Source organism: Mirounga leonina, unplaced genomic scaffold (assembly GCF_011800145.1).
Source record: "Mirounga leonina isolate KUSES-001 unplaced genomic scaffold, KU_Mleo_1.0 Mir_154, whole genome shotgun sequence".
NCBI classification, from domain to species: domain Eukaryota; kingdom Metazoa; phylum Chordata; class Mammalia; order Carnivora; family Phocidae; genus Mirounga; species Mirounga leonina.
In genome coordinates, this window is record NW_023270389.1 from 32,612,889 (window position 1) to 32,627,052 (window position 14,164).

A 14,164-nucleotide genomic window follows, 5' to 3' on the forward strand; every position below is an offset into this window, starting at 1 on the left:
CCTCCGGCTGTCCCCGCCCCGCCCCGCCCCTCCGGCTGTCCCCGCCCAGCCCGCCGTCCCTGGCGTGCCCCGCCCCCGGCTCACCCTCCGCGTCCGCCGCCGGATCGCGCCGCGGGCAGGCGCTGTAGATGTTCTGGGAGCGCGGCGGCTGGGACGCGCGGGGCCGATGCAGCGGCGGGCGCTGGGAAGCCTCCAGGGCGCGCATCCTCACGGCCGCTCGGAGGATCCGCCTCTCGAGGGCTGCCCAGCAAAGCCGCGGGGAAAGAGGAGAAAGGCGTCAGGGGCCTGTGGCCACTGACCCCGCCCTCGGGTCCATGTAGGGAAACTACAGGCTGTCTCCTCCTCGGGGGCTTGGCCAGGGCTGCAGTGGAGGTGCTCCGAATGTATGAGGCACAGCCTTGCCTAACAATGAAGACCGAAGGGCCGCCCTCCTCGTCCCCATTTCCAGACCGTTGATCCCCTCCCACGGTTCTCATGCCCCAGGCTGCTTATCTGAAGCTCCAGAGTTTCCCTTGGGGGGTGGGAGGAGGGAGGTTCCAGCGGAGTCTGAATGCTCACCTCGCCCTAACTGAGCCCCCAGCCGCTCACCTTTCCTCCTTTGAATGACCCTTTTCATCAACAGTCCCAGCAGTGCCAGCAGGATGAGGGCCAGGGTGGTGGGCACCAGGATGTGAAATCCTTGGTCTTCCAACCCAGGCACGGGGTCCTGGTGAAAGGCTCTGAGGAAGGAAGGAGAGGGAGAGGGAAGGAAGAGGTCTGTGAGGGAGGGAGGTTTAAGGCAGCACTCCCCGAGTAGCCAACTTTTTTGGAGATGGCAGAGGTTTGTCCCTTTGTTAACAAAATCCCCCGCCCCCAAAGAGCCTTGGTCTATGGAATAACGAAATCTGGATTCAAATTCAGATTCAGCTTTCTACTGGCTGTGTGATCTTGAATCAGTCTCTGAACCTCGCTGAGCCTCATTTCTAAGGAAATGAGTATAGTAAAGCCTATTTCACAGAACTGTTCAAGGATGAAATAAAATTGTAGGTATAAAGAAGTGAAAGCACCTGGTCCAAGAAGCAATCAGTAAATGTCAGTTCCCCTTCTGACTGCATCTCAGCTTCTCTACAAGATGAGTGCAAATATAAACCAAGTTCAGTTTCTTGTAACTATGGAAAAGATGTTTCTCTCATGAGGTGCCTTCTGCTTAGAAGGTCTTCCCTCCATTTTCTCTAGAGATTAAAATTTTACTTTCCTTAAAGGGTCAGTACATCAGTTCTCTTTTCTTCTGCAAGCATGGCAAACTAGAATCAATTTTTTCTCACTGTCCTCAGTTCTTGTGTTTATACAGTTTACAACCCTTATCACAGTCAGACTTGCATTAGTAAGAGAAGACTTGGATATTGCATGTTTTCATCTTTCTTAATTTTTCAGGACAGAGCACAATGCCTGGCAGATAATGGAAACTGAGAAAATGTTGGTTGAGGGACACCTGGGTGGCCCAGTCAGTTAAACTTCTGACTCTTGGTTTCAGCTTGGGTCATGATCTCAGGGTTGTGAGAGTGAGCCCCCAGAAGGCTCAGTGCTCAGCATGGAGTCTGCTTGAGATTATTTCTCCCTCTCTCTGCCCCTCCTGTTTGAGCTCTCTCTCAAATAAAGAAATCTTTTAAAAGAAAAAGAGGGGCGCCTGGGTGGCTCAGTCCTTAAGCATCTGCCTTCAGCTCAGGTCATGATCCCAGGGTCCTGGGATCAAGCCCCGCATCAGGGTCCCTGCTCTGTGGGAAGCCTGCTTCTCCCTCTCCCACTCCCCCTGCTTGTGTTCCTGCTCTCGCTCTCTCTCTGTCAAATAAATAAATAAAATCTTAAAAAAAAAAAAAAAGAAAAAGAAAATGTTGGTTGAATTGACTTGAATTCTTCTCCACTGGAAGACTGGTGTAGTCTACTGAAGTAGGAATCAGGAATCCTGGTTCTATTTGAAAACACATAGTTCTCATAACCTCAGTTCCTCATCTATAAAACCCAAATGATGTTGGAGGTCCCTTTCTTCATCAACATGCTTGTCTTTGCTTAGGCAAAATTAATTCCAATTCTTATAGATTTTCTTTGGAAGTCTGCTCTAATGCCCTAGTGGTCCACTGCAGCACTTTTCTGGGTGTCCCCCACCCTTTAGAGCAGTGCTGTCCAGTAGAAATACAATGTTACACATGTAATTTTAAATTTCCTAGTAGCCACACTGAAAAAGCAAAAGAAAACAGGTGAAACTAATTTGAATAGTTAAGTGTTTCATCGTTAGTTTTATTCTTATTTAGTTCCCCATCAAAGCAGATCTGAGTGAATGCTGAGTGACTTAAAGATTTGGGTCTCATTTCTACAGGATCTCCTGCTGGGACATTGCCAAGTGTATTCTTGTCATTGGACTAATGAGCTAATGTGCTACGCTTAGGTAGTATAGTACACAGTGGCCTAGAGACAAGAAGGGTCTCTGTTGGCAAATGTTGCGGGAAGACTTCAGTGGATCTCCTAACTTTAGGCTACTTTGCCTGACCTCTAGCCCATCCTGGATGGTGGAGACCCCTTACCTCTGCCTATGAAGCCTGGTGTGGTAGTTGTAGCTGGCTGTCTGGGGTCTAAGCAGCCTCTCCGGAGCTGAGGTCTTTGAGGCTGTGGTGGATGGCAGGAAGGTTGGGGGCTTGGCAGCTGCTACTGAAGATGCCCTGGAAACTCGAAGGTGGTGAGAGATGGGGGTGGTGGAGGAGGAGTGGATTTCTGGAGGGGCCTCCGTCCTTTCAGCTGGTGTGGTAACTGCAGGAGATAGCAGAAAAAAGTGACTTTTTCTATACACTCTAGTCTCTAGCAGGATTGGGTCACCCTCTCTTTCCTGAACACACTCTTTCCCTTTACCTAGACTCTGTGCTTGCAGTCCTCATGGCCTGAAATGCTTTCTTAGCATGTCCTCTACACCTAGTGAATTCTATATATATTTGCTTCAAAATGCCATTTCCTCCAGGAAGCCTTCTCTGATTTCCCGGGCAGAAGAGCTTGCCCTCCTCTGAGCATGGAGAAAACCCTGTTTGTAATTCCATCCCCACGCTGCTTTATGCTGTATTTCTGTGCTTGTCTATTCTCCTCCAGCCCACACCCATCAGTCACAACCTTGGGTATACGGTACACTCAGTTACACTATCCCTCTTGGAACCCAGCAAAGTCCTCTAGTGTGACAATTGTTCGATTAATGTATCTACCTCACAAGATAGATGTGAGGATGTGATGGAAATATTGCATGTCAAAATGCATTTAAAACAGGAAAAGGATATAGGAAAGTAAAGGTACCATAAGTATAATCATCAGTCTTTTTATTGCAAAATAGAATTGTTAAAATCACAGTATTCCAGCAAATGTAGACAGCCCTACGGGGAACAGGAGGCATAAGGACCTCTGGCTGGAAAAGGTCTGCCCAGTCTTGCTTTCCACAAGTCATTCATAAAAAAGCTAAGTTTTTTTGTGAATGGAGCACAAACCTCATTACTTGTGGTGCCACCTGGTGGTGATGTGTAAGTCCTGCAATTAGTGCCAAGTCGGCAAGGCTTTAGGAGGGGCTTGAAGGACATAGGATGCTAATCTCAGGGAGGTACCCTCTCCCAAGACAGGGAAATACACATCTGAGACTCAGCTGTGCTCTGTCAACCATTCGATGAACTGAACACATCCCCCCTCCTCCACTGTCACAATGCTAAATCATCTCTCCCACCCCCTGCCCTGCCCTAGCTTTGGTGAACTGACCTTTATGTATGAATTCAAAAGAACTGTCATGCGCAGGCATCTGGAGCATGGAGAAAACCCTGTTTGTAATTCCATCCCCACGCTGCTTTATGCTGTATTTCTGTGCTTGTCTATTCTCCTCCAGCCCACCAGGGGGCACCGGCATGCGTAGAAATCGATGAAACCAAGGTGGAGGCTCGGGCATCGGCTCCTCTTCCCAGAATAGCTCATACTCTATGGAGGCAAGGGGAATACACCGGTGGGCTCTAAGAGCAGACTGAGACCTGGGGAAGGGATGTTAGTAGGAGTGGAAGACGACCCAGCCAGGGTGGATGGCAGCCAGGGGATGAGGGCAGGGTCCACCAGGAAGAGCAGAAAAAAAAATGGGCTGCAGACTTCCCCGAAATAAACATTCTTTCACCTTCACTCAGCCAACCTTCGCACTAGCCACCACTGGGATTCTAGGCTGTGGCATTAGTGCTGCATTTGAGTTAGGAATGTCAGTGGAGGAATGGAGAAAGGTGGGATTTCGGAGAAGACATACGGAAAGGATCCGACTATAAAGTACCAAGTTTGGCCTACAGATGTGGCTTGAAAAATGACTGTCTTTCCTTTAGAGTTATCCCTGATATTTCTCATGGGACAACTATGTGGGACAATTATGGGAAATTATTCTAATTTCCGCCTGTCTCAGAGCCTCTCCTCAATCTTAAACCCCCACTCCCCTCAGGCCTTGGGTAGGATGGAATCAGTACAACACAAGAAGAGTGCTTATCTTGTTTCAGAATCTTGTTCCTTTCAAATGGTTTGGACAGGAAATTTGGGGGACTGTGAGGTTTCAACTATGTAAATCCCAATGCTCTTTGGACTGGCTAACATGGCAATAGCATGAGAGTCTGGAGGACTGCTATAGTTCAGTGGTTGTCCCGGCCTTCCCGGGTGGAGACATTTGCTGGGTGCACTGAGCCTGGGGCACCTACCACTGTAGACAGTCAGTGTGACTAGTTGGATCTTGCCTCGGTCTGTGTTCATGCCTGTCCCACAGGCATAGACTCCACTGTCACTCTTGGCCAGCTCTGTCACCTCTACTAGGAACACATTCTTATCTGGACAAGGCTTCAGGGTGACGCGGTGCTTGTATTCTTCCTTGACAAAGTTCTTGTTGGACACCACGGTGGCACATCCTCCAGATTCGGCCATTTCCCGGCACAGATAGAGCCTCATATGCATTTGAGGAAGCGGGCACTCAATGGTAACGGATCCACCCAGCATTCCCCCCATCTTTACTTCGGGGAGGGTCCTCACAGCCCCAGCCACTGTAGGGAGAGGGAGTTAATATAGAGGAAGCCCCATTCCCAACCACATCCCCCACTCCAGCCCTCTTTCCAGCCCAGCTTTACACTCATCCCTAGCTCCAACCCCATCTCCATCATCAGACCAAGCCTCAGCTGGCCCTCAGCCTCGGCCCTCTCCTGCTCTCTAGCGCTGCCCTCATCCTCCGCCTGCTCTCATCCCTAACCCTATGTATGTCCTCAGCCCACTCTATGCCCTGGTCCCTTTGGCCGGAGGCTGGCTCCCAGCCAGACCTCTCCCAGCCTAAGCCTTAACATAACCTCCAACCTCATTCAAACCCAACCCATAAGATCCCAGACACCAACCCCCTAAGACTATAGCCAAACTACTGCCCCACGCCAAGGAGAGATGCTATGCCGTAGTGACCCCAAATAGCACATGGTGCCCAAGTGACTTCAGTGTGGTGTTGGGAGGCACAGTGCGATTTTGCTGCAAGAGGTTTTCTGTCTAGTTTTGTTTTGCTCAGATCCACTCAGCCAAATAGACTGTTCACCCTCGGTTTCATTTGTTAAATCGTTAAAAAACAACAACAACAAAAACCCCCAAGCCCTTATTGAATGGCTTTCATGTGGCAGGAAGGTAGCTGGCATCCCTCCATGCACAGAATGAATCATTTAGTGGGCAGCACAAATGACCAGTCACTGTAGCCCCAGCACAGTGTAATAAACCCCACCATGGAGATACACAGCATTCCTTGGAAGCAGTGAGCAGAGACACCAGATCCGCGTTGTTACAGAGGGATGGTGTAGTTTGAGGAAGGGTTTCTGGGAGAAAGGGTGTCTCAGTTGTGACCTGAAAGACTGGGCGTGGAAGGCAGCTGAAAGAATGATGATCATCTTCATTCAAGGGTGTGTGTGAGTGTGCGTGCATGTTTGCACGGGTGTGTGCACATTGTATGTGTGTGGGAGAGGGTGTGAAGCATGGAGGAATATATGGTTCATGAGTCCCTGAAATCAAAAAGCTTATGCTTTGGCTGAGAGAAGACAGGTCTAATGCAGTTGAATCAGCTGGAAGAGAGGGTAAGTCCAAGTAAGATTAAATATCAACTAAGTGGGTCCCAATAAGAGTCCACATATTTCTGGGAAGAGGGGCATAGGGTGAAATGTGTGTGTTGGATTGGGGCCAGGGGACTTGGGTGCCAGAGGAAAGACTCTTCCAGGCAGTGAGTACAGCCCCCAAAGAGGCCAGGATAGGAGAGAGAACATGGAATGTTCGTGGGGCAGAAAGGAGTTGACAAATTTCTTGAAATTCATTCACTGACCACACGTTAAGAATAGCTCCAAAGAGTTTAGTAAAATGAGGAGAGTCAAGGAAAGAAGCAGGGCTTGAGGTTTCTGGATGAGCAGAGAGAGCTGGGGAGGACATTCCAGAGAGAGGGGAGAACGTGGATAACAGTGAAGAGGTTGAAGCAACCCTGGGATGTGAGGTGGGGAAGAGGGGCAGGAAGGGAAGCAGTTATAGGAGCATGTTCAAATCTAAGAGTGCAGTCGGTGTTAAATGGTAAGGAGAAGCAGGGGGCCAGCCAGACCCGTAATATCTGCCATGGGGACCCTCACACAAGTAATCCAATGCTGCTTCCAAGCTGCTGGAAATTGAGGTGTGTGAGGCAGCCTCATGACTAGAACATGGCAATGGAAGGGTGACCCATTCAAAAGAGAAAAACCTGATCAAGGGGGTGGGGGAATTACCCTGTGTGACCAGACATCCCGCACCTGTGTGTGAGGCCCAGCACCTGCCAGTGAACTTGTATTTTTGGACCAACCCAGCCAGAAAGGAGAGTGAATGCTGCTTTCCCAAGAGCAAGATGCCTCAATGTGGGCGGGGGCAAGATAGAGCAGAGGGGGGCCACCACCTATTCAGACACCTCCAGTGACCTCACTCTGCTCAGGGATGAGCTTCTGGAAAAGCCGTGTTTTACCCAGATCCTCTGTTACGGGCTGCATGTTTGTGTCCCACTAGAATTCATGGTTTGAAGCCCTAACCTTCAATGTGATGGGAGTAGGAGGTGGGGCCTTTGGGAAGTAATCAGGGTTAGATGAGGTTAGTGGAGCCCTCATAATGGGATCAGTGTCCTCATTCCCTCCATGGACACAAGAAGAGGCCGTATGAGCACCCAAGGAGATGGCGGCTGTCTGTCAGCCAGGAAGAGGACCCTGACCAAGGGCAATGTTTGCCGGCACCTTGATCTTGGGCTTCTAGTTTCCAGGACTGTGAGAAATGAATGTCTATTGTTTAAGTCACACTGTCTATGGTATTTTATTGAAGCAGCCGGAACAGACTAAGGCATCCTTACTGTGCAAACTCTGAATGGATGAAACACAAGGAAAGCTGCTGGATACACTGAGCTCTGGTCCCAGGGAAGCACGAGTTGGTGAGATGTGAAATGACCAGACCCCAGCTCTCCTTGGAGTTCATAGTAGCTTCTAACCCACACCCAAAGCTTAGAAAAGCAGATTTCTCAAAGAGAGAAAAGACAGACATAATCTCCTGGTTTCAAACTTATGCACAGGGGTGCCTGGGTGGCTCAGTCGGTTAAGCATCTGCCTTTGGCTTGGGTCATCATCTCAGGGTCCTGGGATTGAGCCCTGCATCGGGCTCCCTGCTCAGCCGGGAGTCTGCTTCTCCCTCTGCACCTACCCACCCCCTGCTCGTTCTCTCTCTTTCCCTCATAAATGAATGAATGAATGAATCAATCAATCAATCAGTCAATAAAATCTTTTAAAAAAATAGAACTTATGCACAGTGTGCATAAGATTCATTTTGGAGGAACTAACTCAGCTGCAGATGACCTGATCTTCCCTTTTGTCATGGTGGTTACATCTATCTAGGGTGGGGCCTGTGGACCTGCATTTTAAAATAAACATCCTAGGTGTCCTTGAATTTTTGCAATTCTGAACTATATAGCTATATTTCCAAATGATTCTGGGAACTAATGGGAGGGGTGGAAGAGGTGACTAAAGGACCCACCCTGCTTAATATTGGTATTTTAGAGAGGCTACTCAGTAAGTGACATTGATCTCTAAGTTGGTGACTTGCTTTTCAGTGGTGATGGTAGGGGACAGGGATATATGTGCTTTAAAAAGTCACTCTCAACATATAATTGGATATAAATATATATTATAAATAGATATAAATTATATATATAAATTATAAATAAATATACATATATATATTTGGAGCATGGGGAAAAAACACATAATTTCCATGATGAAAAACATGGTAAATGCCCACAAGGCCTTAGCTGGGGCTGTGCTCTGGAGACAGACTTTGGATTTTGTGTAGCCATGGTTTGCCAGGTGATGAGCGCCCTGTCAACTCAAGTTGCAGCAGAATTATGTCTGGAAGAGGAAGTTGGCCTGAGATTTTTATGTTTGTCAGATGGAGTGTGAATTTTTAAAAAAGGATGAGAAACGTCCAACTCAACTTCCCACCCCCACATATGCCAACATGTGTGTCCGGGCTGGCCATCTGCTCTTTGTCCTGTCACAAGGAATGGAGTGTGCCCATATGTGGAACATAAGGAGGAGCACGGAGGACATTAGGGGAAGGAAGGGAAAACTGAAGGGGGGGAATCGGAGAGGGGCATGAACCATGAGAGACTATGGACTCTGGGAAACAAACTGAGGGTTTTGGAGAGGAGAGGGGTGGGGGATGGGTTAGCCTGGTGATGGGTATTAAGGAGGGCACGTGTTGTAATGAGCACTGGGTGTTATACACAAATAATGAATCATGGAACACTACACCAAAAACTAATGATGTACTCTATGGTGACTAACATAACATAATTAAAAAAAAAAAAAAGGAATGGAGAGTCCCTTCTCCTCCCAAAAGCCAGTCCCTCCTCCTGTGTCCTGAGTCCGTCCTGCTCACCTTCTTTAGAACTTCTCCGGTACAGCTGTCCCTTTCTGCTCCCTGTGCAATTGGTCTCTTCTTTGCTGGCATTGCCGTGGTTTACACACCTGCTCTGATATTGCCCGTGTTGAAAAAGCCCTCTGTTTACTTTTTGCCTCCCCTTCCTCTGCCACCCCTCTTCCATTCTCTTTCTCAAACAAGTCATCATGATCATGGAATCCACTTCCACACCTCCCACTTCCTCTTCCACCTACACCTGTCAGAATTTTGTTTCCAACATTCAACTAGAACTGTTGGTCCAGGTCAGCAAAAATTTCCTTTTTTCCCCAAATTTCCTTTTTTACCCCAAATCTTCCTTACATTTGGTGTCTTTGTCTTCATTTACTTGCCTCTTGGCAGCATTTGAGGGAACTGAGCCCTCCCACCTTGAAACGCTAACGTCCTGTGGCTTTCCCTGACACCACACTCTCAATGACTGCTCCTTTTCAATTTCCTTACTTTCTTCTCCTTCTCTATCCAACTCGCAATGTTGGGCTGCCCCAGGGCTTGGGGCTTGGAACTTGGACCGGTTCTCTTGGTCTTCCCTCACTCTCCCCACACTAGCTCATTTACGCCCATCGCTTGTAATGCTAACTCTATGTAGATTTCACTAGAACATTTATCTACAGTCTTGTCTGTACCTCTGAGCTCTAGAATCGCCTTTCTGATATCTCCACTTGGACTCTACTTGAATGTCTAAGATGTATTTCAAACTTACAATAACAAAACAAATAGACAAACAACAACAACAAAAGAATTCTTGATTTCTCTTCCAAAACCTATTCCTTCTAAGCTTTTCCTGTTTCAGAAGATTACATCAGCATCTATCCAACTGCTGAAGTCCAAAACTCATTCCCATATTATATTAAAAAATCAAGAATAAATTTTAAGAGTGTGTGTGTGTGTGTGTGCACGCACGCACGTGCATGCATGGACTGGGTCACAACATCAAGTGTATGTATTATTATTTTGGGGGTCAAGGTAAAAAAAAGATTTGAAAGCCTATATCATGTAATTCTGCCTTGCTTTATTATGGAACCTCATCTAGGGCTCCAGGCAATGTGGTCTATGGCTGGGGCCCCATGCACTGGTTCCTGGGAACCAGGACCACCCCAACATTTGTACAACCCGAAGCAGAAATACAAATAAAGGCCCAAATATCATATGTCTAGGTATTTTAAAGTTATAAATCAAACTAATGAACTGTCTTGGCAAATTCACATACTCCTTAGATGTCCACTCTAAATCATTTCTATGTGGAAAGAATGTTCCCCACATCCCTAGCCTCTGTCCCATCTCCCTTCTTTTCTCATCCCTGTCTCCTGCCCATACCACAAGGGTCCTGGTATGTCCATGACAGATAACCCAGCTTCTACATATTAGCTCCACTCATATCATTCCGAACAGTCACCTGTGGCCACTCTTTTATAGAATTAGAATACTAGGATAAAAGACCCAGGATAGAGGTTCACACAGTCATTAAAAGTGGGCCCAGAGTAATTTGGACAGGGAACTTGAGGTCTAGAAGAGGGGACTTGTGTGGGGGCTTGAGGTGGACAATCTCCTTGGGTCTATGAACTCCTCACCCTGTGGGGAAGGTCACAAATGGAGAAGGATGGGACCCAGAGCAGGGATTCCTCTGGCCCAGCTAGAATGGTGGTATTGCTCAGGTCAGACTTTAGCGGTACAATTTAAGTACCCTTCACTCCTAGAGATCTTCTACCACCATCCAACCCCTCTCTCCTCTCAGGCCTAAGTTTAGTTACCCATCCACTGTGTTCACATACGTCCTACTACCTCTCACAGAGTCTGACATTTCATTTACCTCTTACAGAGTCTGACATTTCATTAAAGCTGCATTTCCTTGGACTTTTACGACTTTTTAATCATCAACTCAAAAAATATTTGACTTTCTTCCATATTCAGGCTATCAGGAGGAAAGCAAATATGAATAAAAAAATAATTTTGACCCTCAAGGAGCTTATCATTTAATCAACAAAATGAAGGGAATATATGCCAAGTCACAATATAAAGCAGAATAAGGTCAGCTATGGGGATGCAGAAGACGGGCTCTGGAAAGTGTTATAAGAAGGAGGTGGAGGCCGAGGTGGACTTTGAAGGATAAAAGGTGGAGGTAAGAGGAAGGATGATTGTAGCAGAAGGAATGGCATGAGGAAGAACATGGTGGCAAAAAGGTGTAGCACATGTTCAAGGAGGAATCCTCTTTGGCTGGAGGTTAGGGAAGTTCAGGGGAGTGTGGTAAGCTCAGAGAATAAAAGGGGAGCACAAGGGACGAGTTTGTAGGCAGTGGGAGCCTTTGAAGTTTGCTGGGAAGGGCGATCCTGTGGTTAGAGTCAAGCATTAGAAAGAGTAATCTGGAGCTGCAGGTGGGTCAGGTTGGAGGAAGTGGGAAAGATAGTTATGGGATGACTGTGTGTTCTCTTCCTTTCCATTCCCTCTGTTAACCTCTCTAGTAGAGACTGCCACTGTTGTTCATTCTGGTAATACTAATCCTACAAGAAACTATAAGAATTGGCCATTGATTGGGTCAAAGCCTGGATGGGGATAAATGGGAAGGGGTGCTAAAAAAAATTAAAAAAAAAAAACAACCATTCTGCATTCTGCAGCTGATATCGGAGATAGTTAAGATGGATGGAGTACCTGATTTGATGGGGACCAATGAGGAAATTGAAGTAAGGTATTAGGCATGTTGCATTTCAGATCTTGGTGGGATATTGAAGTGGGGGTTCCCAGAAGAAAGCTGTAAATTGAGATATGGAACTTGGGAAATGGATTAGGGTTACTGAATGGATGAGGGACTCTTCATTTAAAATTGAAGTTGAAAATCAGCAGTGAAAGAGACCCAAAGAAAGAGAATGTAGAGGTAGGAAGAAAGGAATATGGAGGCACTTGCTTTAAGATCCCCCATTATCAGGCTAATATGTCTAGGAGAGGTGACACCTTCAGCCCTCATGAGTCAACATCTGAGCCCCCCACAGATATGTCTGGAGTGGGGAGGGGGGCACTAGCAGAGAGTGGGGAGGACATCCCAAACTTCACATGGTCTCCATCCTTATCCTGCCCTAGGTACTGGTCTGCAACTAAATCCGTCCAGGAACAGCAGAGCTAGAGATGGTCCGCAACTCCCCTACCTGTGGCCAATCCAAACCTCATAAGATGTGTGGGGTGTTTTCCTATGGCACTTACCTGGCAGGAAGCAAAGTGACCAAAGCCAGAGGTCCATGGTTCCTTTCAGAGCAAGGTCCCATCCACGAGCCCCTGGAGACGGGAGCAGAGAGACCCACTGCTCACCCAGGAAACCTTTACAATCTGGAGCTTGAAAGAGATTTCTGGCCCCACGAGAAGCAAGGCTTGAAAATGAGGAAATGACATCTTGTCTTGTTTGCTAACTAGTCTTAGACTAAAAAAGAAAATACCAGCAAACCACAGCGGAAGTTAGGAATTAAGAAAACATGTTATGTTGAGTACGAATGGGTCACCAGGGTTCACAGGGCTTCTAGGCAGCTCCTAAAAACTATTAGAAACTCTCAGGCATGATATTTCTTTGCCTTGAGCACTTTTTCTTGGAGGGTCCTCCATGCTTTATGTATGTTCATTAACTTCCGAGCCAGAGTCACTTGCTTTATCCCTGCCTTCAGGACAAAAGAGACTTATCACCAATTTTCTCCATCTGGGGAAAACCGTATGGATAGAAGCTTAGGCCTGAAGTCAGAAGATGCTGGTTGTAGCCCTTGAATTTATTTGACAAATAATTTTGAGCACCTACTATGTGGGACTACTAACCATAGGTTTTGAGAAATTCACTCCCTTTCTCTAAGCCTAGATCTCTTTATCTAGAAAATGAAGGTGGGACTAGATGAGCCTGGCATTCCCTCCTGCAGGTCATTGTTCCTGGAATCTTAATTAACCCCAGTTTACCCAGAACCTTATATCCACCACCCCTCATATCCCCCAGCTATGCTCCTAAAGGTGTTGCCTTCTGGCGGGGGCCCAGGCCACCACCCAGTGACCACAGGTGCATGCCAGAAGATGATGTGACAGTGCCTAAGTCACACATCCTGGCAGAGCTAGCCTTCAAGCCCCCAAGGGACCATGAGGGGAGGTCCAGTACCTGATGGAGGAGAGAGAAATGCTGAGGCCCTCAGTCACAAGGTATCACAGAAAGAGCTTTGGGATCCAGTCAAAAGATGTGGGTTCTGGTCCTGGCTTGGTGCTTGCCTAGGGCCTCTGTTTTCTCATTGATAAATAGGAATGGTTCCTGCCCTGCCTATGTCACAGGGCTTTCATGAGGCCTGGCAGAAGCCATGGTCATAGAGGTGGTTGAAGGGCATTTTGTTGTGGAGATGCCTGGGGCTGTTCCTTAGGAGGGGATCCTCAGGGCTTCATTCCTGATGGTTACATTTTAGGTGGCTTCTCAGCATCCCCACCTCCAGGCGCTGCAGCCTCTTGAGCCCACGGAGGCCTGAGGCTATTTCCACCCCCTTTCTGGGAAGGCTTGTCAGTGATCCTACGCCCACTGCTCCCCACTGGCCCCTACACACCAGGTTTGTCACATGCTCTCCAAAACACAAAAAGACAACATCCGCAGTGGAAGTCGCATGTGAGGCCCAGAGCAGGTGCAGAGGAAATGTGTGTGGGCAGGCGGCCTGCCCTGCCCACCCCTGCCTGGGTTTCCACCAGCACCGAACTGCTGTGGTTCTGATTTCCTCCAACCGCGAACTGGGCCAAGGTGGCAGAGGACAGGCCTGAGGCCTGTGGTTAGAGTGAGTGACCACCAGAGGTCTTGGTTCTGGTCCGCCTCCACCCTTCCCTACTTGGAGGGCTCTTCCCAATTCTCCGCAGCTCTCCCACTCTGGGGCTCTGCCATTTGCTGGGCTCAAGGCCTGGGACTGGCTTGGAGAGAGAGAGAGGATAAATGGGTGAATGTGACATGTGTGGGTGACAGTGGGCATGAGAGTGTGTGTGTGTGAATGTGTAGTGTGTGAGTGATTGTGAGTGTGTAAATGTGGGTGTGCAGCGTGTGAGTGATGAGTGATAGATGACTGTGATGTGTGACTGTGTGTGAAGTACGTGCCATGTGGGACATGTTAGTGTGTGAGTGTATGATGTGTGGTGTAACGAGGTGTGTGTGAGTGTGCAAATGAGTGCGGGGCGTGTGGTG

The 14,164-nt window shown here is 47.8% G+C and overlaps 1 protein-coding gene across 2 annotated transcripts in view; it reads right to left on the bottom strand.

The window, feature by feature from the left end:
* FCMR (Fc fragment of IgM receptor) overlaps positions 1 to 12,408 on the bottom strand; it is a 17,553-nt gene extending 5,145 nt beyond the window's left edge. For both annotated transcript variants that reach the window (XR_004680231.1, XM_035010408.1), the window contains exons 1-6: positions 12,190 to 12,408; positions 4,719 to 5,054; positions 3,760 to 3,972; positions 2,559 to 2,781; positions 589 to 719; positions 85 to 240 (exon numbers count right to left, since the gene is read on the bottom strand). Coding sequence is in view for 1 of the 2 variants with exons in the window: in XM_035010408.1 (XP_034866299.1) it covers positions 85 to 240; positions 589 to 719; positions 2,559 to 2,781; positions 3,760 to 3,972; positions 4,719 to 5,054; positions 12,190 to 12,226 (1,096 nt within the window). In the remaining variant the exon portion in view is untranslated. The remainder of the gene's footprint in view (positions 1 to 84; positions 241 to 588; positions 720 to 2,558; positions 2,782 to 3,759; positions 3,973 to 4,718; positions 5,055 to 12,189) is intronic.
* Between the last annotated feature and the right edge of the window lie 1,756 nt (positions 12,409 to 14,164).